Raw genomic sequence first — 22,940 nt, 5'->3', positions numbered from 1 at the left:
CTGCGACACTGGCATCCCATATGGGTGCCGGTTCAAGTCCCGGCTGCTCCACTTCGAGCCAGCTCCCTGCTAATGCACTTGAGAAAGCAGCAGCAGATGGCCCAAGTCCTTGGGCCCCTGCACCCACGTGGGAGACCTGGAAGAGGCTCCTGGCTCCTGGCTTCAGCCTGGCCCAGCCCAGGTGTTGCGGCCATTTGGGGAGTGAACCAGCAGATGGAAGCTCTGTCTCCCTCTCTCTGAAGCTCTGACTTTCAGATAAAGAAGGTGACTCAAGTACAGGACAAGTGCAGTGGTTGCCCTCTGCCAGGGGGCCTCCTGGTCTACCTGGGCTGGGACTCAGTGAGTCACACTGGTTCACACGTGCAAGCAGGTCGGCTGAGTGCGGCCGCCCGCCTTGTGCTTGCCCCTCTTGCCCTGGAAGGTTCGCTGCACCTGCACTCGGAAACACGTGGACTCTCTTTGCTCTCCTTGGCTGCTTCTGTGGCTATCCCTGGGGACTGCCTCTCACTAACTGAGCTCCCTTCCCCCCTCCGTGGTCTCCCTGTGAAACAGACTCACAGGGTCAAGTGATGAAGGGAACTGCATCCCTCTGTGGCATTTTCCTTGGGTCACACAGCCTGGCTTTTCTTCTGCCCTTGGAACTGAGGGTACCTGCACCGTTTCGGGGTGTGTCTGAATGTAGGTCCATGCAAACTGCAGGGCATGGCGTGCTGTGATGGTCAGAGACTGCTCATTCATGGACCACATTCACCAAAAGCTGGGTGGGAGGCAGAGCAGAGCCAGGCAGGGCTTTGCTCCTCCCCCCAGGTGGGAGCACTGGCGGCACCTTAGCGTGCACACCTGTCGGCAGCAGAGGAAGAAGCGAGACCACAGCTGCGGTCTCAGCAGTTTCACTAGAATCCGGGTGGGGGTGGGGCATCTTGAGGCTCCAGCTTTGTGAACAACTTGGGGTGCATTTGCAGGAGGAGCATATGGGAGAGAGGTCAGTGGGACGTGCAGCCTTGGGTGACAGTGAGGAAGCAGGTGCCCGAGGGTGCGGTGGGCGACTGTGTGCACGGTCCAGATGTGCTGAGCTGAGGGAGTTAGGTGGCCACTTAAAAAGGCATCCTTCAAATCACCAACACGTTTCTCTGCAGCAGCTGCTGCGTGAGTGTCCTGCAGCCCCACTGGACCTGCAGGTGCAACCTGGCTGGAAGAGGCGCTCCGTTAGCAGCGGCCTGCTGCCCTTCCCGGCGGGTGCACAGAGAGACAGAGGAGATGGTGCTGATGCTCCAGCACTGGTCCTTGTTCTGGGGCCTCTGCATTTCCAGGGCACAGGTACGCACTCACAGAGAGTGGTGACTTTGTGAGCCTTTGTTTTTTTTTAAAAAATAATTTATTTTAAAAACAGAGTGACAAAGAGAAAGAGAGAGAGAAGCTCTTCCATCCACTGGTTCACTCCACAAATGGCTGCAATGACAAGGGATGGACCAAACCAAAGCCCAGAGCTCCATCTGGGTCTCCCATGTGGGTGCAGGGGCCCAAGTACTCGGGCCATCCTCTGCTGCTTTCCCAGGCATACTGGCAGGGAGTTGGATCAGAAGTGGAGCAGCCAGGACTTGAGCCGCTGCCCTTATGGGAGGCTGGTGTTGCAGGTGGCAGCTTAAACTGCTGTGCCACAATGCAGGCCCTGCGTTTGTGAGTCTTAATGGTATTTGTTGCAGGTATACATATGACCTCACAAATTCATTTTCTTTAATTCAGATTAATCCGGCTCCAAACCCTCCTCTCCCACCTCCATGGGCCGATGGGTTTATTCTAAGTTATCATGGCTACATTCCTCCCTGCCTCCAGCAGCACAGGAGGGAGGCTGAGCGACAATCCAGGGGGCCCAGATAGTGCCTCCATAAGTTGCCAGGCCTCCCTCTGCCTGCAGTGCTGGCCTCCCATATGGGTGCTTGTTCGTGTCCCAGCTGTTCCACTTCGGATCCAGCTCCCAGCTCATGCGCCTGGGAAAGCAGTAGAGGATGGCCCAAGTGTTTGGGTCCCTGTACCCATGTGGGAGACCCGGATGAAGCTCCTATCTCCTGGCTTTGGCTTGGCCCAGCCTTGGCCGTTGCGGCCATGTGGGGAGTGAACCAGCAGATGGAAGACCTCTCTCTACCCTTCCCTGCTTCTTACTGTCTCTAACTTGGTCTTTCAAATACATAAATAAATCTTAAAAAAAAAAAAAAAAAAAAAAAAGATACCAGGCCTCCGACCTCCAGGCCAGTACCACCTGGCCCGCACCCACACAAACACTTGAACTTTTGCATTCTCCCCAGGTGCTTTTTGGAACTGTGTGGATGCCAAGACGATGGCACTGGGCCAGTCTCCTGGAACGTGTTCCTCTGTGTTCCAGCCACCCCCTGGGCTGCACAAGAGTGGGGCTGACTCCCTGGTTCTTACCCAGCCCACTGCTTTTGCTCCTCTACATTCCCTTCCTCTCTCCCAGCACCCGCTCATCACCAGGGTCAAGACAGGATCTCAAAAGGCAGGAGAGAGCTCCCGCGGCTCCCTCTTTTGGCCGGGAGGATGGACGGACGGAAGACAGCTCAGAGGGGAATATAAGGGGCTTGCCCAACTTCTTGCACTCTGGGAGGGAAGCTGGAGGAGGAAAAGAGTGACAACTCAGTGCCGGTTAGCAGCTCAATAAATCCCCGGTGACAGCTGGTTGTGTGATTTAGAGGCCAGGAGAGAGGCGGCAGAGCACAGCGGCGGGGCTTGGAGTCGCGCTTCTCCCTCTTGCTACCCACGTGACCCTGCCCCCAGGCTCTTTGTCAATGAAACAAAGCTGGTAATAACAGCACCGGGCACCGTCGCTGTGAGCACCGAGCCGGTGAATTGATAATAACACGGCCCGCGCTGCGGTGTTAAGACTGCGTGAGTACTCCTTACATGGGAGCTGTGGTTACCGTTCCAGCTCTCGCTTGTCCCGTGTCGCTGCACCAACAGCGGCTGGCTCTTCTCTCCGGGCTGATAAACACCTCCCTCTCCACAACCAATCAGATGCGAAGAGAAGGAAGAAGGGAGGATGTAGGGGAAGCCACGCACAGCGCTATACCAAAGTCACCAATCAGAGAAAGGAGATTTGACTGCGGCTGGTCCGGCCATCTGGTCTACCTGGGAGAAAGGCATAGTCTAGCTGTGATGGTGTTCCTACTGGGATGGTTTTAGGGGGCTGTGTCCTTTGCAAATGGAGCTTGCTACCATCCAAGGTATGCATCTTGCCGGAGGAATAGCACTGGACGAGGAGTCTGCTCAGGCTCTTCATCTGGCCTCGTCACCACCTCTTCAGATCTCATATCTTTGGAGATGTCCTGGCTGGCCACCGCCTAGATGAGCTCCCACCTGCCTCTCTCGCTCCAGGGTCCTGTTCTCTGTTGTTAGTCTTTGTGCGCCATCTCATGGCGGGCGTTTGCGTGTTGGTTGGCTACATGTCCTCTCTCCGGGTGGATTATACAGCTCTGGAGGGCGGGGATTCAGGACGTTTTATTGCCTTAGTTTTCACTTTTTAATCTGTTAAATGAGGACGGTATCTTTGCATTTGCCCATCTCACTGAGCTGTGAAATTGAAAAATGGTAATACACGGGAAGCTTCCTTGTAGATCATGCAGTGTGGTGCAAAGATGAGTTAGGATTAGCGCCATGCCATGCCTTTTTGAACGGACACCTCAAGCTGAACACTAGTGGGAGGAGCGTTTTGTGAAGTGAGCTCAGTGAGAGGGAGCTGTGATGGTGCTTAGCGTGCGGGGTCAAAGTCAGCAGCCCTGGATTCTAGAAAGATGCTCCCCGTGGAGTCCACCCTGGCTAAAGTTACCCAGGAGCACCTGGGGCTGGAGGTGTCCAAAGACGTGTGATGGGTCTGGTGCTGTGGCACAGAAGGTTAAACCTCTGTGTGCAATGCTGGCATCCCATACAGGTGCCGGTTTGAGTCCCGGCTGCTCCACTTCCCATCCAGCTCTCTGCTAATGCGCCTGGGAAATCAGTGAAAGGTGGCCCAAGTCCAAGAAGCTCCTGGCCCAGCCCTGGCAGTTATGGCCATTTGGGAAGTGAACCCACGGATGGAAGATCTCTCTGTCTCTCTCCTATTTCTGTGTCTCTGCCTTTCAAGTACATAAATAAATGTTTCTTAGAAAAAGCCAAAGATGTGTGATGCAGAATGTAGTAGTTAGGATGCTACAGAGCCAGAACCCATAGGAGATGTACATGGAGTTAGGAAGGGGAACCTCCCAGGGGAGGTGCTGATGGCAGTGTGCTGATGGCAGCGGAGATGTCCCATGGCAGGCTGGAGACCCTGAGATGCCCACAGCGTGGCTGGGTCCAAGCTCTAGGGCCTCAGAACCAAGGCATATGGAGGTCAACTCTCAGCTCAACACTGGAAGGCTGGGTGCCAGCAAGGGCCCTGGAGTCCAAATCAGGAGTCGAGCCTGTCCCAGTTCTCAGAGCCGGAGACATTTATCCTCCATTTTATCCTCTCCAGAGCGCCAACCAAATGGCAGCGCCACCTGACATGGAGTCCGTGCCTTCCCACAGGGTCCACCCAGACCTACGTGCTACTTGTGCTTGGAAACACGCTCACAGACACCCAGAACAACACTATTCCAGATTCCTAGGGATTCCTGAGTTGAGTCAAGTTCGCACTCACCATTCACCATCACAGTGAGTGACCCAGAGCGGGCTGATTCTGTACACTGGGCGAGCTGTTGCAGGTTAGTTCCCGGGCAAGATCCCCTTCCTGCCAGAGGCCATGGTTGTCAGCCTGGCCTCGGCTCTGTCCTGCAGCAGTGAGACTGCAGAAGGCAGGAATGCATTTCCAGGAGAACTGCTGCCGCCGGCATTCGGCAGAGCGCTGATGTGAGGAGCCTGGATGCGAGTGAGCTCTCTGATCACTGTGCTGCACGGACATGTGCAGCATCACATCAGGATCAGGATGAGCTGGGGCCAGAGGGACGCGGTGGATGAGGTCAGCAGTACTGGGGTGCCATGCATCTGCCTCTGCATGGCCAGTGTGGGACAGGAAACACTGGGGTTGGGAACCAATGGTGCCAAACCCAGAGAATAAAGAGAAAGGTCACGTTGGCTGACGCCAGACCCGTTTTTCTTCACTAAGTCCTATTTCTTACTAAGGCAGAGTAATGTGTTGACTCCACGTGGTATTCCTTCTTCCATAGGCAGACAACTTTGGTTTAACGGACTACTTAGTCAGCTTCCTAAAGTTCCTTTGGCGTGTGTTACGGCATCCCCGTCTCTCCAACGACACCAACGTCCCTGTGGTTGGAGAATATCACTTTCCCCAGGACTCAGCTCAGGCCTGAATGAGGCTTCACTTGCTGTCTTTATACAGCTGTGACTGCCTTGGACAGAAAGAAAGGAGAGCAGCGAGTCCAGGCTAGGTGACTGGTCGGAGGGAGCAGAACCAGGCTCTGGGATGGGGGCTGGAAGGTGGCCAGGCCACTGGCGGCCCAGGAACACAGAGCTCCACTGCAGACAGGAGTTAAAATAAATCAGCCAAGACCAAGGTCCAAACAGCGGGATAAGCAAAGGTCACACATGATTGGACACGGGAGAGGATGGTGGCTACACATCAGGGAGCTGAGAAAGAGAAAGAAAGGAGGTACAAACCTGTGGTCAGCTTGTTTTATTTAGTTATATTTATTTATTTTGAAATCTTAATTCCTTAACTGAATGACGGCTACCAGCATAAGGGTGTGGTCTTAGAAGATTGGGGCTAACTTTGATGTCACTTGGAATTGTGGCTGATCTCAGGCCAGGGCCTGGAGGAGTCCACTCAGGGTCCATGTGGATTTTGCCCACTCACAGCCCAGCTGGCCTGACACACGTGGGCACCGGGGAGCCTCAGAGAGTGTGGGAAGCTGGCCAGAGTCAGGGCACCCTATGGCTGCCTGTTGCTGAGAGGGGCAGGGAACCAGGGCCAGGCTGTGATGGGGGCTGTGGGGGGAGGACTGGCCAGCTCGCGGATCAATCGTTAAAGAGGGGGAAAAAAGGACCTGGAGCAGAGCCAACGGAGCAGAGGCGAAGGCCCGGGCCGGAGGTCCGCAGCTCCGCTGTCCTGGGACAGGCGCTGGCTGGAGGTGCCCTCTGGGTCCCTCGCGCACAGCCGGCACCTTCTGATGCACAACTCGCTCCTGGGAACATGAGGATTTCCAGAAGAGTCTCAGGAAAGTCAACAGGGTATTAAGACAGATCCACAGAAAACGAAAGCTCAGTGTGAAGGCTCGGGCTGCCGAGGTGGAGGCGTGTGTCCTGCGGGGGAGGAGGCGTGGGGGGTGGCCAGGAGACAGCGGCAGCTTTGTGCACCCGGGGCCCGGCGGGCACCGCTGCTGCTGCTGCTGCTACATCTCCAGGGGCTGCTCCAGGGTCCCGGCCACGATGCAGGGGCTGCTCTGCGCCTCTCTGCTCCTCTCTGGACTGGCACGGGTAAGTCCTGTCTCCTTACTCCGGAGACTTCAGCCGTTCTTAGCGCTTCTGGCTAAAAATGTAACCGAAGAGGATGGGGCAGGCGGCGGCGGGGGCGTTACTTGTGCAAACACTTGGTGAGAAGTATGGAGCCATTTTTCTCTCCAGATCAAATTCTGTTTGAGTTCACGAGCCTCAGGAAAGAAATGTGAGGCTGCGGTGCAGAGGCCGACTTGCCGTGTGTGTGAAGTCCCCGAACTTGGCTGTGTAGTTTTGTCATCGGAGTCTAACGCGCGGCGCGGTGCTGCGTGGTGTGGTGGCCAAGACAGCGGATCTCTCGCGCGGGGTCCAGGCTTCGTTATTTGCAGGGGCCCCGGGAGAAGTGGGCTTTGACACTTTGTGCAGTTGTGCCTGTCCTGCTGGGAAGGAAGTTTTCAGAACATTCACATTTCTTAAGCATTCTGTTATTGAACATTCTGGTTTGAGAGGTGGTGGGGGTGGGAGGGTGGAGAGAGAGAGAAAGAGAAAGAGAGCTCCCATCTCCTAGTTTATTCCCTTAACCCGTTGTCTCTTCTCAATCCATGCATCCCCCCCCCCCCAAAAAAAAAAAGGGAATCAGTCCTTGGGACCTTTGAATAGCTCATGCGGCAGACCAAAGGGAAGTTTGATTTCGTATGAGTGATTTATGGCTTCGTGTTTTCAATAAAAGATTACAACAGGGTGCCTTCTTTTTTATTTTTATTTATTTATTTTTAAAAGATTTATTTATTTATTTGAAAGGCAGAGTTACACAGAGAGGAGAGGCAGAGACAGAAAGAGAGAGAGGACTTCTGTCCACTGGGTCACTCCCCAAATGGCCGCAACGGCTGGAGCTGGGCCAATCTGAATCTATATGCCAGGAGCTTTTTCCAGGTCTCCTACATGGTGCACGGGTCCAAGGACTTGGGCCATCTTCTACTGCTTTCCCAGGCCATAGCAGAGAGCTGGATCGGAAGTGGAGCAACCGGGACTAGAACCAGCGCCCATGTGGGATGACAGCACTGCAGGCAGAGGCTTTACCCGCTTTGCCACAGCACCGTCCCTGCAGGGTGCCTTCTTTATTGATTTATTTACATGGTGGAGATGATGGCTGGCCTGGGAGACAGAACTTCTGAGGCCTTCCCAACATTTCAAGACTATGGAACCACCTCCGAGTTCCTAGCTGATTCAGGCAGTAAGCTGTGGCTGTATCTCAGGAAGCAAGGGACTGGAAACGCTACCCTGCGGGTAGATTTAATCTTTCAGAAGGATCAGAGGAAGTCAGGGGTCTGGGTCCTTCCTGTCGTGGCCAAGACTCCCCAGGGGAAGTGGAACTGGGCCTCGGCCCTGCTAGCCACCTTCCTGAGAAAAAGCCTGCCACTGATTGGGCTGCGTGTTCTTCGAACAGCCAGTGCTGCAAAGGAGAGAAGTGCTAAATGAAACAACACACAGACAGAGGTGCTCTGCGTGGAGCAGTGAGAAAGCACTGGTTTGGGCTTAGCTTCCTTTTGTGGCTGAGCTGAAGGAGACCTTCCATTTAGAACGCCCGCTGCGTGCCAAGCGCCTTAGTTGTCCTTTCAGCCCTCAGAGTAGCCTTACAAGGTGTGCATTACTCACCCCATTTGAAAATTTCTGTTTATTTATTTTCATTTTATTTGAAAGGGAAAGGGACAAAGAGAGACAGAGAGATCTTCCATCTGCTTAGTCACTCCCCAAATGTCTACAACAGCCAGTGTTGGACCAGGCCAAAGCTAGGAACCTAGAATTCTATCTCTGAAAGTATTTTGGTGAAAAAATTGTGAAATCCATGAGCTTTTTTTTTTCATAAAACACATTTTCCATGAACTTTTGGACAACCCTTTATATGTCTGAAGAAAGAACAGAGACTTCCTTGTTTTTACCCACACACCTGTTATTTCTGGGCCCTTCTGTCTTCCTGCACCCTGAGTTCCTGTCTGCAGTACTGTCCCTTCAGACAGATCTACCATAGTGTTGCATGTGAAACTGTCCACTGGCAATAAGTTTCTAAAGTTTTTGTTTGTCTAGAGAGCTATTTCACCTTCATTCTTAAAAGATCCTTTCACTGTTTATAGAATTCTAGATTGACGAGTTTTTGCTATTTTTTCTTTTCTTTTTTTTTCTTTTTTTTCTTTTTGACAGGCAGAGTGGACAGTGAGAGAGAGAGAGAGACAGAGAGAAAGGTCTTCCTTTTTTTGCTGTTGGTTCACCCTCCAATGGCCCCCGCGGCCGGCGCACCGCACTGATCCGATGGCAGGAGCCAGGTACTTATCCTGGTCTCCCATGGGGTGCAGGGCCCAAGGACTTGGGCCATCCTCCACTGCACTCCCTGGCCACAGCAGAGAGCTGGCCTGGAAGAGGGGCAACCGGGACAGAATCCGGTGCCCCGACCGGGACTAGAACCCGGTGTGCCAGCGCCGCAAGGCGGAGGATTAGCCTAGTGAGCTGCGACGCCGGCTGCTATTTTTTCTTTCTTTTAGCATTCTCTCAGGGCCTCTCTCCTCCCCTCCTCTCTTGCCTCCTCCTTTTAGCAGGAAGTCAGATCTCATTCCTATTCTCCTGTACCTAACACTTCCCTCCTCTCAGGCTGTTGCCCTGTTGCGTTTCAACAGTGTTGCCTTTTGACCTCAGAGATGCAAGACCAGGACACTCAGGTGTCGCCAGGGGGGCAGTCTGGGGAGTGGGCTCTTCCTCAGGAAATGATGATGAAGAAACCCAGCATGGGGTGTCCCACAAACGGCCAGGCGTGGAAGGAGCACCTGCAGGGAGGCAGCATGAGCCAGAACAGAGACAGCTTAAGGTACCACGCTCAGAAGTTCAGACAACACACTGCAGACAATAGGGGGCACTGATGGGCTTTAAGGAGAGGAGTAATACAATCAGATGAATTGTTTTATTATTTGGAAGTGATAATCATTTTATTTATTTGAATGTGAAAGGAGAGAGAGAGAGAGAGAGAGAGAGAGAATCTTCCATCTGCTAGTCCGTTCCCCAAATGCCCACAACAGTCAGGCTGAAGCCAGGAGCCTGGAACTTAAATCTGGTTCTCCCATGAGGGTGGTAGGAACCCAAGTACTTGTGCCATCATCTGTTGCTTCCCAGGGTTTGCATTAGCTGGAAGCTGGAATTGGAGGCAGCTCTAGGACTTGAATCCAGCTACTCCAATACAGGATGTGGGTGTCCCAAGCCATGTCTTAACTAGTGTGCCAAACGCCTGCCCCTGGCTGTGTTCTTTGAGACCCCAGCAGTGGCCATGTGGTAGAGGGAGTTGAGAAGTCATTCTCGAGAGGGGGAAGGCCAGGCAGGAAATCATCACAATTGTACTTAGCAGCAGTGCAATGGGGACGAGAGACTAGAGCTAGGGATAGGAGGATGGCAGAGTCGGCAGGATGAGTTACAGAGTGTGTGTGCAAGGAGAGGGAGAGGGAAGATGACCTGAGTGACTCCCAGCTTCCTGGCTCCAACCTTGGGACAAGCTGTTGGGGCTGAATGATGATGAGTTTTGGACCTGAGTTTTTCCTGTGAGACATTTGGGCGCAGAGGTACAGGAGGCAGGCAGCTCTAGGGGTCTAGGGCTCAGTGGAGAAGTCCCAGTTGGAAATTTAGTTTGAGATTACATAGCATAGAAACCGAAGGCAGAGTGGTTGTAGACATTGCCATGAGATGGTGTAGAGAGCAATTCACCAAGGTCGGGGAACACCGATAAGCCTAAATCTAAGTTGAATGCAGTGTTAACGGGAGTGTGCAGTGTGAGTATGTTGAGGGGTAGGAGGATTAGGAGGGTCAGGTGTAAACCAGGCCAGGACAGCGGAGAGGAGCCACAAGGGTCAAACGCCCTAGAGAGGTGGCAGACGACCAGGACTGATGAGACTCTGTGAACAGGAGACCGGCTCTGAGCCACAGAACCTGAGACTCAGCAGTTTGTTTGGTGTCAAAGCGGGTTTGCAGAGCACCTGTGCTAGGAGAAGGAGGAGAGGAAGGGTTGAGAGCTCAAGCTCTGGAATCTGCCAGCCTTACTTAAGCTTTGCCTCTACCACGTAAAGGTGGATGACCCAGGATGGTTTAAACAATCTGCACTTCAGGGTTCTTATTTCCAGAGTGGGCCAGTTTCCCATTGCTACTGTGACAAATCAATGCAAGACAATGCAAGTTCATTATCTTAGAGTTCTGGACATTTGAAGTCCAAACACGGAGCTGACACAGCTGACATCAGGCATCCCCAGGACTGCGTTCCTTCTGGGAGCTCCACAGAGAGACCTCATTCTTGACCTTTCCTGGCGTTTCAAGGCTCTCTGCCTTCTCTGGCCCATGATTCCCTTTCAGCAGTGGCATTGCTCCCACTTTGGGCATCATGTTTCCCATGATGCGCCTCCTCCTCCCAGGTGGACCCAATGTACTTGATCACCTGGATAGTCCAGGATGCTAATCTGCACATCCTTGACTTGACTGCATCTGCAGAGCCCCATGGAAGGCAACGTCTTAAGATGCTTGGGAAACAAGGCATGGACATCTTTGAGAGGACCACTATTCTGCCTGTGGGCTAACTCTTGCAGTAACTCTTGCAGTAGTGTTGCTATGAAGGTTAAATGACAAAGCCATGTAAAGTCCCTGGCACATAGGCAGCACCATGCTCTTGCATTTTATGAGTATTGCAGTGAGCAGGACACAAATCTTGTTCTCGATCTCACATACATGATGTGGGAATCATAAACAAGTCAATGAAATATATAAACAATAAGGTCTGTGGGGAAGGGGTTGGGTGAGGTCCTATTTTATAAAGTGCAAAGAAGGCTTTGCTGAAAAATGAGAGCACAGCTCTAAACAGGGTAGAGGAGTGAGCCGGGAAGGTATCTCAGGGCAGAGCAAATGTTGATTACTCAAAGAGCTGGGAGACAGGGGTGGCTGGAGTGAAGTGAGCAAGGGGGTGTGAGAGACAGTGTAAAGTTAGGAAGGGATGCACAGCCCTGGGGGCAGTTTGGATTTCCTACTGACATGGGAGTCACGAGGAAGCCCTCAGGAGCAAGGAGTGCCATGAACTGACATATTTTAAAAGACTCCTCTGGATGCTCAATGGACAAAGAGGAAGACATGAAGAATCTTCTGGAAACTATGGTAGTCATCGAGGTAAAAAACAATGGTGGCATGGATCACAATAGTAGCGAAGGGGGTATAAAGAATGATCAGGGTAAGTATAATGTGAAGATGCAACCAAGGGGCTGGTGCTGTAGTACAGCAGGTTAAGCCTCTGCCTGTGATGCCAGCATCCCATATGGGCACTGGTTCAAGTCCTGGCTGCTCCACTTCCTATCCAGCTGTCTGCTAATGGCCTAGGAAAGCAGCAGAGGATGGCCCAAGTTCTTGGGCCCCTGCACCCATGTGGGAGACCCAGAAGAAGCTCCTGGCTCCTAGCTTTGGCCAGGCCCAGCCCTGGCCACGGGGGCTATTTGGGAAGTGAACCAGCGGATGAAAGATCTCTCTCTGTCCCTCCCTCCCCCCCCCCCCGACACCGACCCCATCTTATAACTCTTTCAAATAAAGAAATAAATCTTTAAAAACAAAAAGTTTAATTCAAATAAAAAGGTGTAAGCAACAGGCATTACTAATGGGATTGGCTACAAAAAGTACAAAAGAATTGAGAATGATCTGATCCCAGGATATTTTGGAAAATGAAATTGCATTTGCTCAAACAGGGAAGTGCACAGGAGAGCAGGTTGGAGGGGGAGATTGGGAGTTTGATCTTGGTCATGCTACGTTTGCCTTGCCTGTTAAACCTCCAAGTGGGGATATGAAGTAGGAGAGGAATCTGGGTTTAGGGGAGTGGTCTGATTTGGAGTGGTGGAGATTTGAGATGTAGTGAGTGAGGGCTTAACCACAGGGGTCCAATATTTACAGTCAGGAGGGTGAGAAGAAAGTAATCCGTGGGGAAGAAGAGTGATGTTTTAGAAGACAAGTGAAGAAGCTGATGGCAGACTTGAGTTTTTTTAAAAAAATTATTTATTTGAAAGTCAGAGTTACACAGAGAGAGGGGAGGTAGAGACAGAGAGAGAGGTCTTCCATCTGCTGGTTCAGTACTCAGATGGCTGCAGTGGCTGGAGCTGCGCTGATCCGAAGCCAGGAGCCAGGAGCTCCTTCTGGATCTCCGATGTGGGTGCAGAGGCTTGGGGCCATCTTCTACTGCTTTCCCAGGCTATAGCAGAGAGCTGGATCAGAAGTGGAGCAGCTGGGACTTGAAACAGCGCCCACATGGGATGCCGGCACTGCAGGCAGTGGCTTTACCCGCTATGCCACAGTGCCGGCCCTGCTGAGAGATTTATTACAATTCACCACACAGTATTCTATCTAGTTAGGGGAATCCTCGTCTTATAAGACCTCTGAATTTCACATGAGGACCCTTTTCTAACCTTGCTTTTATCATCAAATGCAGTTCTGCTGCAGGGCACAGGGCGCTGGGCCAGCAGACACAGCGCCAGACGGCAGGCCTGGAAAAGCATCAGAGGAGTATCAGCGGAAAGAGTTCTGTCACTGGCCATGCAAATGTCCGTCTCAGAAGCCCAGCTGCCCTCTTGGAGTGAGCTTGGTGAGGGATGGCTGTGGGTGCTGCCACATCTGTGCCAAGCAGCCGGGGGCCCTCTGCAACGAAGCTGACCTGTGCGACCCGCACAAGGGGCTGTACTGTGACTACTCAGCAGACAGGCCTAGGTACGAGACCGGAGTGTGTGCATGTAAGTGTCTTCTTCTGGACCTGCTGGGAGGTTTTTCCCTGCAGTTGGGAGCTTGCAGGGGTTTAGCTTGGCTGAATAGGAAGCGGGTTGAACTCTCCTGCACCAGTGGGGATTGGCTCCCTCGTATTGGACCCCATGTGCAATCAGCAGACGTTCATCCTTGTTCAGAAACCCATCATTTTCATTGAAGTGATCTTGTAACGCTTTTAATGATAGGAAATAAATTATGTAAACAGAGTCCGACTTCTTAAAGTGCCACACCATGACAGCTTTTGTTAATCCTGTCAAAAGCAAAGTGAATTCAGCCTTTTGTGTAGTGAAGAAATAATCTTGCCTATAAGAGGTATATCCTATATTCAGACATAGTCTTTTAGCCTCAGCCTTCTAAACTATGCATTGAGCTCATGTGCTTTTTAATGCAGCAGATTTGTAAAAAGGAGGTGGGGGTCACCCAAACCACAACCTGACCCTAGGCTTCATGGGGTTCTAACTTCTGGTGATTGATTCAGATGTTTAAAGCTATGCAGTCGACAATAATTCAGGATGCAAAATTGTTTCAGATAAAAAGCAACATGTCTAAGGGAAAAGGAGTGCCTGTATTAGCTGGGCAATTTAACCACTCTATAGAAAAGTCTAGGTGGGAAGGCAATTTTCCGCTGGAAGTTTGCTGTGAGCATGGGACAGGAGCAAATATTTGTGGCAGGACTGCGTGTGGACATCTCTTCAAGTGTGGCAGCCTGCTCCCCTGTCAGCACCATACTGTCCTGGGCTCAGTTCCAAACCTGGTTGCTCAGCTGAGCAAACTTCATCAAGTTGTTTAATCCCTCTAAGCCTCAGTCACATCAAACGGACTTCCTAACTTAGAGAGTTGCTCCGATCAAGGAAAGTAATGACATAAAGATCTACAACATCTGGGATGCCCCAAGTCCTCAGAAGTGGTTACTACTTCGGGAATTCAATGGGGGAAATATGTCCTACCAATGACTTAACACCAGGACACCCTTTGCTCCCAAACTGGGCAGGTTATTTCATTAACTTAACAAATACTTGGCCAGGCACTGTGGCTGGCAATAGACGTACACAATGTATGTGTGTGTGGGTGGGGGGGGAGGTATTGGCCTTGCCCTCCCAACATCCAAGTTCACTGTGCCAGACAGACCTTTCCAGAAGTAACTTCACACAAATGCGATGAGACTTCGAATGGGACCTATGCACGAGGATGGGGACAGGGCTAATCTGTAACTGGGGTCATAAGCTGTGGCCTGGAGGCCAAATCTAGCTCACAGCCTTTTATAAATAATGATTTATTGGAGCACAACCCATTCGCTTACATAGCCCGTAGCTCCTTTTCAGGGGCAGTTATAGTTTCAGCAGACACCGAATGCCTGCAAAGGCGAAGATATTTTCTATTAGGCTCTTTACAGAAAAGTTGCTGATCCCTGAGCTAGAAAAATATATTTTCTTTCTTTTTTTAGATCTTCCATATGGGGGTTTACTCCTTAAACACCTGCCACAGACAGGGCTGGGTCAGGCTGACGCCAGGATCCAGGTAGATCACCCATGTGCGTGGCAGGGGCCCGTGAACTTGGGCCTCCTCCACTGCCTTTGCAGGCACACTAGCAGGAAACTGGATTGGAAGTAGAGAAGCACACGAGTTTCCCAGAACTCTTTTTTTTTTTTTCTTGCAAGCTTGAATTCTGTAATTGGTGACACATATTGTTGGTTGTTTTCTGTGAAGTGATGGTCTCACTTTGTGTCAGGAAAATGTCTTCCAAAGGTCCATATCTGAATAACCATAGTTTATCTTTTTTTTTTTTTTTAAAGTAAAATACACACTTACAGTGTGGCTAGTTTGGCTCACAGTTTGAATGACAGCACTGGTGCTTTTCCTCAAGGCAGCCTTTGTACTCAGAACGTTCTATGTCTACTTCCTGTTTTGTCATATAGAGTATTAAGAGGGCATGTTATTGATGTCTGATTTAATAAAATGATTTTTCTTGTGTCATCCAGGACAATTCTTAGGTAAAACTAGCTTTCAGAACTTTTCTTAAACGTACAACTGCATGGCAAGGAAAAATGCAACGACTACTTGTCCAGGTCGTTTCAGGCTAAGGCACCTGCAGTTTTGACCACTGTTGTTTTTGTGCTGCCAGTGCAAATATGTATGTAGTAGATATTTGTATTTTGAAAGGAATTCTGAGTGTGCAGATGCCTTGAAAGCATCTCAAGATACTGCCAAGCAGTGGATGGACCACCCTTGGAGACCCCAGATTTTCCCCTGGAGGAAGTGAAAGTCTCCTCTAAAGCCTCTTGGCAACAGTAACAAAAGAATTCCCTTACCTTGCAGGACTGTGGCTAAATAATTCATGGTTTCTTCAGACATTCACTTACCGCGTCTTCCTAACCTACTGCCAGACACCTCGGGAGACCTGTCTCATCAGCACCAACTCAGCTGTTAGATGTGTAATCGCCATCTCATGGCCACATTTATGGTGATTTAAAACAAAGGACTTTACTCCAGAACAGGGTCTTTATGTGATCTTAATTAGGAGTGACCACAGATGTTCACTGATTCCAAATGGGGTCTAAGGAATTGAGAACTGTATTTCATAAAAAAAGATTTAGCTATTTCTTCTATGGTTTATTATGGGAGGTGTAGACCATCATCCCAACTCATGAGCTCTTTGGTGATTGTGCTCTTTCTCCTTTTCAGACCTTGTAGCTGTGGGATGTGAGTTTAACAGGGTCCATTATCATAATGGCCAAGTGTTTCAGCCCAACCCCCTGTTTAGCTGCCTCTGTGTGAGCGGGGCCATCGGGTGTACACCGCTGTTCATCCCACGGCTGGCTGACCGTCTCTGCTCTGGAGCCACGGGTCGAAAGAAGTCTGATCAACTCAACTGTGGCCTGGGACCGTTACAACAGCAGCTGTCAGCAAGCTACAAAACCATGTCAGGTGCTCTAAGTGCATCTACTTTTTATGTATGACTTTTGGTGGTTTGCTTCCGTTTTTTGTTTTTTTTTTTTTTTTTTAAATACACCACAGCTACTCTGTAAGTACTTATTGATTGGTGCTCAGAGACTCAGAGTGTGTACCACTGTTTTCCGTCTGCTTCAGACACGCACAGTCTAAGTATCTGAAAAGGAAATTTAGATTTTTTCCAATACAATAATTCAGTTTTTCAAAACTTCAGTAGATCAGGAAACTCTGCTAGCATCGTATACCTCAGCTTATTCCCAATCTCTTCTTGGGAAAAATAAACTAAATATTGTTCATGTGTACCCTGGAAAAACTTTTATTTGTATTGTTCTATTATGGGCAAGAAATGTGGTCATCCAGTTCCCTGAATTTTCAAAGGCACATTATCTATATGGCACAAGCAGAAATGGAAGACTGTTGATGAAAAATATTTGAGGACTAACATGTTTTGAACTTGTATTAGTTCTGAAACTAGAAAACTGATGGACAGTACTTTCATTCACTGTAAAACTGAAGTTCAACATTTACCAATCCTGTTCTCTAACACACCATGCCATGTACACGAACAAACATACAGGCATTGGTAAGCAGGCTACTCATGTATGTGTGTAGTCAGCAAAATGAAACAGGATTCTTTATTTCTGATCTTGAGCACCTGGCCTCTCGCAGTTAGCTTAAATCTATTCATACGCCTTGTATTCTGGTCTGCTCTAAGCATCTTATTTCAGTGCCAGGGTATTCTGATGACATGGGTTTCAAAAACACCAGCAAGTGAAACATAGGAGAAGATGGACTCAGAAGGGACAATACATTGTTCCCATCTGTGGTCTAAAGCAGAAATCAGGAACGCCTTTTTTCTTGAAATTTACAGCTTAGTTAAAATGTCATGGAAATACAAAATATCTCTATGTGTTAAAAACTCCCAAGTTTACTTTCATTATGGGGATCTTTAATTAAAGCAACTATGAACAGAGACATGAGTTTTTACAGATCTAAAAACTCTAGGACAGAAACATTTTCAAGGCCTCCAGTACGCCACTTGATTTGAAAACAAATTTTTAACAGGATATGATGAATTTGCATTTATTATACATATTCAGCTAACAGCATGATATCCTTAATGCTCTGAAACCTCTGAAATTAGAAGCCAAATTGTTCCTTTTTCAAAACATAAAGGAACAATTGGTTTTCTGCACTGGATCTTAGGGACTCAATATAAGGCTCTTTTTGGAACCCATGTGTGACCTCTCTTGGAGAGACTGCCCAACAGCAACAGTTTTCCCTGGTAAAGCTCCTTGGATCAAGTTCAAGGGGAGGCATCTAATGGTCATTCTTCATGTTTTTTTTGCTTCAGTCAATCAATCATTCAATCAATCCTCCCAAGTGCTCTCCGGGACTTAAGACTTACACCTAGTTTTTTTTTTTTTTTTTTTTTGACAGGCAGAGTGGACAGTGAGAGAGAGAAACAGAGAGAAAGGTCTTCCTTTCACCCTCCAATGGCCGCCGCGGCTGGTGCACCGCGCTGATCCGAAGCCAGGAGCCAGGTGCTTCTCCTGGTCTCCCATGGGGTGCAGGGCCCAAGCACTTAGGCCATCCTCCACTGCACTCCCGGGCCATAGCAGAGAGCTGGCCTGGAAGAGGGGCAACTGGGACAGAACCCGGCGCCCCGACCGGGACTAGAACCCGGTGTGCCGGCGCCGCTAGGTGGAGGATTAGCCTAGTGAGCCGCGGCGCTGGTCCCTAGGTTTGTTTTAAAGGAAGTATATGCTCAGTCTAATGTCTCTTCTCTGTTTAACTGTGACACTGTATTTATGACCCATAAAGGAATTTGGCTTTTCAATGAACCACAATGACAAAAACACACACTTTTAAGATTTACTTGGGATAATAATTTATATGGTCTACGGCTGGGTCAGTATGAAGCACGCAATGACATAATGCCCTTATGCTCTTCCTAATGCTCACCAAACCCTAAGCTTTACTTTAAAATTCTCCTCTAGTTTTCTTGCTTTTTAATGAATATTGAACAAATTACACTGAACTGCAGCTCTTGGTTTAACTTTGAGGGTAGTTACTGGTAATGCGATAATCTAACCTACCTTTATTTATTGCAGATGTGTGCCAGGTTTCTAATCTGCTCCCTGCATTGAGATCTTTAAACTGTTGTCTGCCTTCCAGGTATCTTCATTGTTTCTGCTTCTTTTCTCTCAGTTCTCTGTGCAAGTGCAAGATCCTCCTGTAGGAACACTGAAAGTAGTATCAGACTATCATTTTCCTTCTAAGACAGCATATACTTCAAAAATGATTGATTTTTCCTGTCAAGAAGGTATTTTCCGGGTCTTTTGGAGTTTAAAATCAATACTTTGAAGTGATATAGCCAGAATTTTGTTATGCACAAGTGCAGATTCAAATTACCTTTCTCCTAACACATCAAGATTCACAAAAATTTTAGGGAATGCCTGGAGAAATAAACCAACATGTAGTTTGCTTAAAATGAACCCCAGGGCTTGATTTAGTCATGACTATAGCAGGAATCTCCCAATGGATTTACATGGAGCTGGAAGAATTATTTATTCTTTTCCTTTCCCATTTCTTCTAAGCAATAAATATGGGAGTGGCTCCATTTATCCACCCACTCACTGACCCATCTATAGATACATTCATTATTGCTGTGTCTTTCCATAATGATTTGAAATAGCTAGCCAATTAAGAGAATATTGTGGACTCAATTACATAGAGGACTGAATGAATGAGATTACACATTTGCAATGACTTACTATATAATGATTAGATATTTGAATTCAGTGTAACATTACTTCAATTTATTAGGAAATTTTCGAAGACTTTTTTTTTATATAAAGGAAAGCTGTTCATTGATAGCCTAATTCTCAAATACAATTTTTTGTGTTTTAGATTTTAACCAATCATAACATTTAATATTAAGATCACACTGTTCTGATATATATCTCAGATTTCCTAATCCTGTTAATGATGCTCATTTCACTGTCTGGTGGGAATATCAGGCATGAAACAGAACCAGAGAGAAGTCAGACATTAATCAGAAAATAAGATCAGGTTTAATACTGAGAGGATGGGATAAGCAGAAAGATGCAAATGGAGAAATCTACTCAGTTTTTCAAAGATAAGTTAGTTTTTAAAAAAATTATTTATTTGAAAGGCAGAGTTACAGAGAAGAGATGGGGTGGGCGGGAGGGAAGAAAGGGGGGAGAGAGGGAGAAAGGGGTTGGGGGGGGGAGAGGGAGAGGGGGAGGGGGGAGGGAGAGAGAGAGAGAGAGAGAGAGAGAGAGAGAGACACTTATTTGCTGGTTTTCCCAAATGGCTGCAATGGCCGGGGCTGGGCCAGGTAGAAGCCAGGAGTGAGAAGTTTCTTCCAGTTCTCCTATGTGGGTGCAGGGGCCCAGACACTTGGGCCACTTCTAGTGCCCTCCCAGGCCATCAGCAGGGAGCTGGGTCAGAAGAGGAGCAGCCAGGTCTTGAACTGGCACCCACATGGGATGCCAGCATCACAGGTGGTGGCTTAACTGACTACAACACAGCGCTAGCCCCCAAGACGATATTTTTATTCCTGCTAAGAAACTGGACTGTAACACTTGATTAAAAAGTAATTTAGGGACTGAATAAAGGGAGATAGAATGATGAATTAGACCACAAGGTTCTCTTATTTCAAGTTGCATTATATAAAAACGAAGACTCAGGTCTTTTAAAAATTAGCATAAAATGATTAAAAATTATCTATGTAAGTACATTTCTATGTATATACAAATATACTTTCCCCTTGCATTTTAGCTTATAGGAACCTCCCACTTATTTGGAAAAGAAAATGTCTTGTGCAAGCAACAAAGTGGACTCCTTGCTCCAGAACATGTGGGATGGGAATATCTAATAGAGTAACCAACGAAAACAGCAATTGTGAAATGAGAAAAGAGAGAAGATTGTGCTATATTCAGCCTTGTGACAGAAACATATCACAAACAGTAAAGGTAATGTAAGGTTTAATTATATTTCACTTAATTATAATTCATTGTTAAGAGACTCCTGAAGTGTGTGTGCACATGCTGTTTTGGAGGGAGGGATGATGTTTTGTTCTAGGAAAAAAATTACTTCCTTGGGGCTGGTGTTAGGGAGCAGGTAGACCTCTGCTGCCGGCTGCTCCCATTTCTGATCCAGCTTCCTGATAATGGCCTGGGAAAAGCAGTGGGAGATGGCCCAAGTGTTTGGGCTCCTGCATCTATGTGGGAGACCTGGATGAAGCTCCTGTAACCACTGTTGCCAAATGGGGAGTAAACCAGCAGATGGAAGATCCATCTCAAACAACAACAACAACAAAATCAACTCTCTTTTAACTCTGAAAGTTACACTATCTCAGAGGAAAATATTAACTTAACATTGTAGGGAAAATTCTACCAGAATTTTACCAGAGTGATAATGTTAACCTGCTGATTCTAAAGCATCTGCTTAATGTGGGTCTAGATCAGCCTGATTTGCTGTGCTCTTCCTCCACGTATATTAAGACTAGAACCTTGGCTGGCGCCTCGTCTCACTAGGCTAATCCTCTGCCTACAGCGCCGGCACCCTGGGTTCTAGTCCCGGTTGGGGTGCCGGATTCTGTCCCAGTTGCTCCTCTTCCAGTCCAGCTCTCTGCCGTGGCCCGGCAAGGCAGTGGAGGATGGCCCAAGTGCTTGGGCCCTGCACCCACATGGGAGACCAGGAGGAAGCACCTGGCTCCTGGTTTCGGATCGGCGCAGTGCACCTGCTGTAGCGGCCATTTGGGGGGTGAACCAATGGAAGGAAGACCTTTCTCTTTGTCTAACTCTGCCTGTCCAGAAAAAAGAAAAAAAAAAAAAAAAGAGTAGAACCTTTTCAGATTTTTTTCTCCTCCATTAATTGTATGAAGTGAAGCCAATGAATGAGGATTTGGGCTGCATTCCATAATTATGAAAACAGATACTTACATCAGAGTAGGTAAGTTCTGATCTTAGTTATGCATCTCCAACTTGGAGGGGGACCACATCATTTCCAAAACGCTGTCCTTGGAAAGTCCATCTGCCAAATGACCATGATAAAATATTTACCCTAAGATGACTTGATATTATGAGAGCTGATCTTTTTTTTTTTGGACAGGTAGAGTTATAGACAGTGAGAGAGAGAGAGAGAGAGAGAAAGGTCCTCTCTCTGTTGGTCCACTCCCCAAATGGCCGCTATGGCCGGTGCTATGCTGATCCGAAGCCAGGAGGCAGGTGCCTCTTCCTGGTCTCCCATGAGGGTACAGGGCCCAAGCACTTGGGCCATCCTCCACTGCCTTCCCGGGCCACAGCAGAGAGCTGGACTGGAAGAGGAGCAACTGGGACTAGAACCCAGCGCCCATAATGGCACCGCAGGTAGAGGATTAACCAAGTGAGCCATGGCACTGGCCCCCGAGAGCTGATACTTACACCAGGCAAAGTGACTGTCTCAAAGAAGTAACTTTTAGAAGTACGACAAAAATCCTCATTCCCACGTTATTCTGTATTGTATAAGCAATCTGACAGCTCAATTTTAAAGGGATAAAGATATGCATCTATCCATCCATCCAAAATTCTCTGAGCTGTGTTTGAGAATTTGCTCAGTCTTAGGTAAGTAATCAGTTACTAAGACATGGCCCTTGAAATTAAACAAAGTAGGGAAGCGTCCATTAATTATGGAATTGGGTAGAGGAGGGACAGCAAGAGCCCTGAGGAGCTGGTCCTCTGCTGTTGCAGCAGAAACAGGGAGGCCAGCTCTCTGGTGACATGGGATTTGAGAGGGCAATGCATGTCACTAAATAGCAACTATGATTAATGCCCAGAAAGTATTTCATCTGTATGTTTGTACTATAAAATGTTCTACTTCATTTTTCTAAACTATTGTAATCAAATGTAAAAAATCACTTCCTATGTATTCTTTCAGATTCCCAAAGGAAAAACATGTCAACCTACATTCCAACTCTCCAAAGCTGAAAAATTTGTTTTTTCTGGATGCTCTAGCACAAAGAGTTACAAACCTATTTTTTGTGGGATATGCGTGGATAAGAGGTGCTGTATCCCTAATAAGTCTAAAATGATTACAATTCAATTTGAGTGCCCAAATGAAGGGTCATTTAAGTGGAAGATGCTGTGGATTACATCTTGTGTGTGTCAGAGGAACTGCAGAGAACCTGGGGATGTATTTTCTGAGCTCAAGATTCTGTAGAAGTATAAAAGGAGGAAAACTTAGGCTAGTCAATCATGTCATACAGTAAAAGAATTAGAATTGTTATAAAAGGATAGCTGACCTATAGTATTGGTTTAAAACAGTAACAGTGCCCACCTATTGTCAGATCACTGTGCTTAAGGAACTAGAAGCTTTTAAGAAGGTTCTCCTAAAAATATATATAGAATTTGAAACTTAATATTTAAGCCTTATTTCTAAAATATATCCTATAATTATTTAATACAAAGACACTGGGTACCATTTAAGTACCCCTCATATAATGAAAAAAATTATATAATTTATGAGAACATTTTATAAGATAATCTAGAATACACTGTTATAAATAAAAAGCACGCTGAATTTTTAAAATTCTATCCATACTTGACAATGTAGTAAAGGCTCCCATCAGGTGACAATCATCATAGGGTAAGATGCTGGATTAATTCTTAAATAGAAATAAGATTCAACTGTAAATATTTACATTTCATTGCTCTATTCTGAATCAGTTAAGATTTCTTTTGAGAATGAGAAAATGG

At 47.9% G+C, this 22,940-nt stretch overlaps 1 protein-coding gene across 1 annotated transcript; it reads left to right on the top strand.

Annotated features, from left to right (window-relative positions):
• Nucleotides 1-6,153: 6,153 nt before the first annotated feature.
• On the top strand, nucleotides 6,154-22,531 carry CCN6 (cellular communication network factor 6). The gene is made up of 5 exons (XM_008263390.4): nucleotides 6,154-6,459; nucleotides 12,899-13,196; nucleotides 15,910-16,152; nucleotides 19,984-20,177; nucleotides 22,123-22,531. The coding sequence occupies exons 1-5, from the start codon at nucleotides 6,412-6,414 to the stop codon at nucleotides 22,402-22,404; spliced, it is 1,065 nt and encodes a 354-aa protein (XP_008261612.2). The 5' UTR covers nucleotides 6,154-6,411; the 3' UTR covers nucleotides 22,405-22,531.
• Nucleotides 22,532-22,940: the final 409 nt, after the last annotated feature.

Source organism: Oryctolagus cuniculus, chromosome 5, assembly GCF_964237555.1.
Source record: "Oryctolagus cuniculus chromosome 5, mOryCun1.1, whole genome shotgun sequence".
Lineage (NCBI taxonomy): Eukaryota > Metazoa > Chordata > Mammalia > Lagomorpha > Leporidae > Oryctolagus > Oryctolagus cuniculus.
This window is presented reverse-complemented; position numbering and strand designations above follow the sequence as displayed.

Excerpts from the sequence above, each read along its gene's own strand:
- CCN6 (XM_008263390.4), top strand. The coding sequence starts at position 6,412 with ATGCAGGGGCTGCTCTGCGCCTCTCTGCTCCTCTCTGGACTGGCACGG. Across the intron at positions 13,197-15,909 it reads CGAGACCGGAGTGTGTGCAT|ACCTTGTAGCTGTGGGATGT; the intron begins GTAAGTGTCTTC and ends TCTCCTTTTCAG. Across the intron at positions 16,153-19,983 it reads AAGCTACAAAACCATGTCAG|CTTATAGGAACCTCCCACTT; the intron begins GTGCTCTAAGTG and ends CTTGCATTTTAG.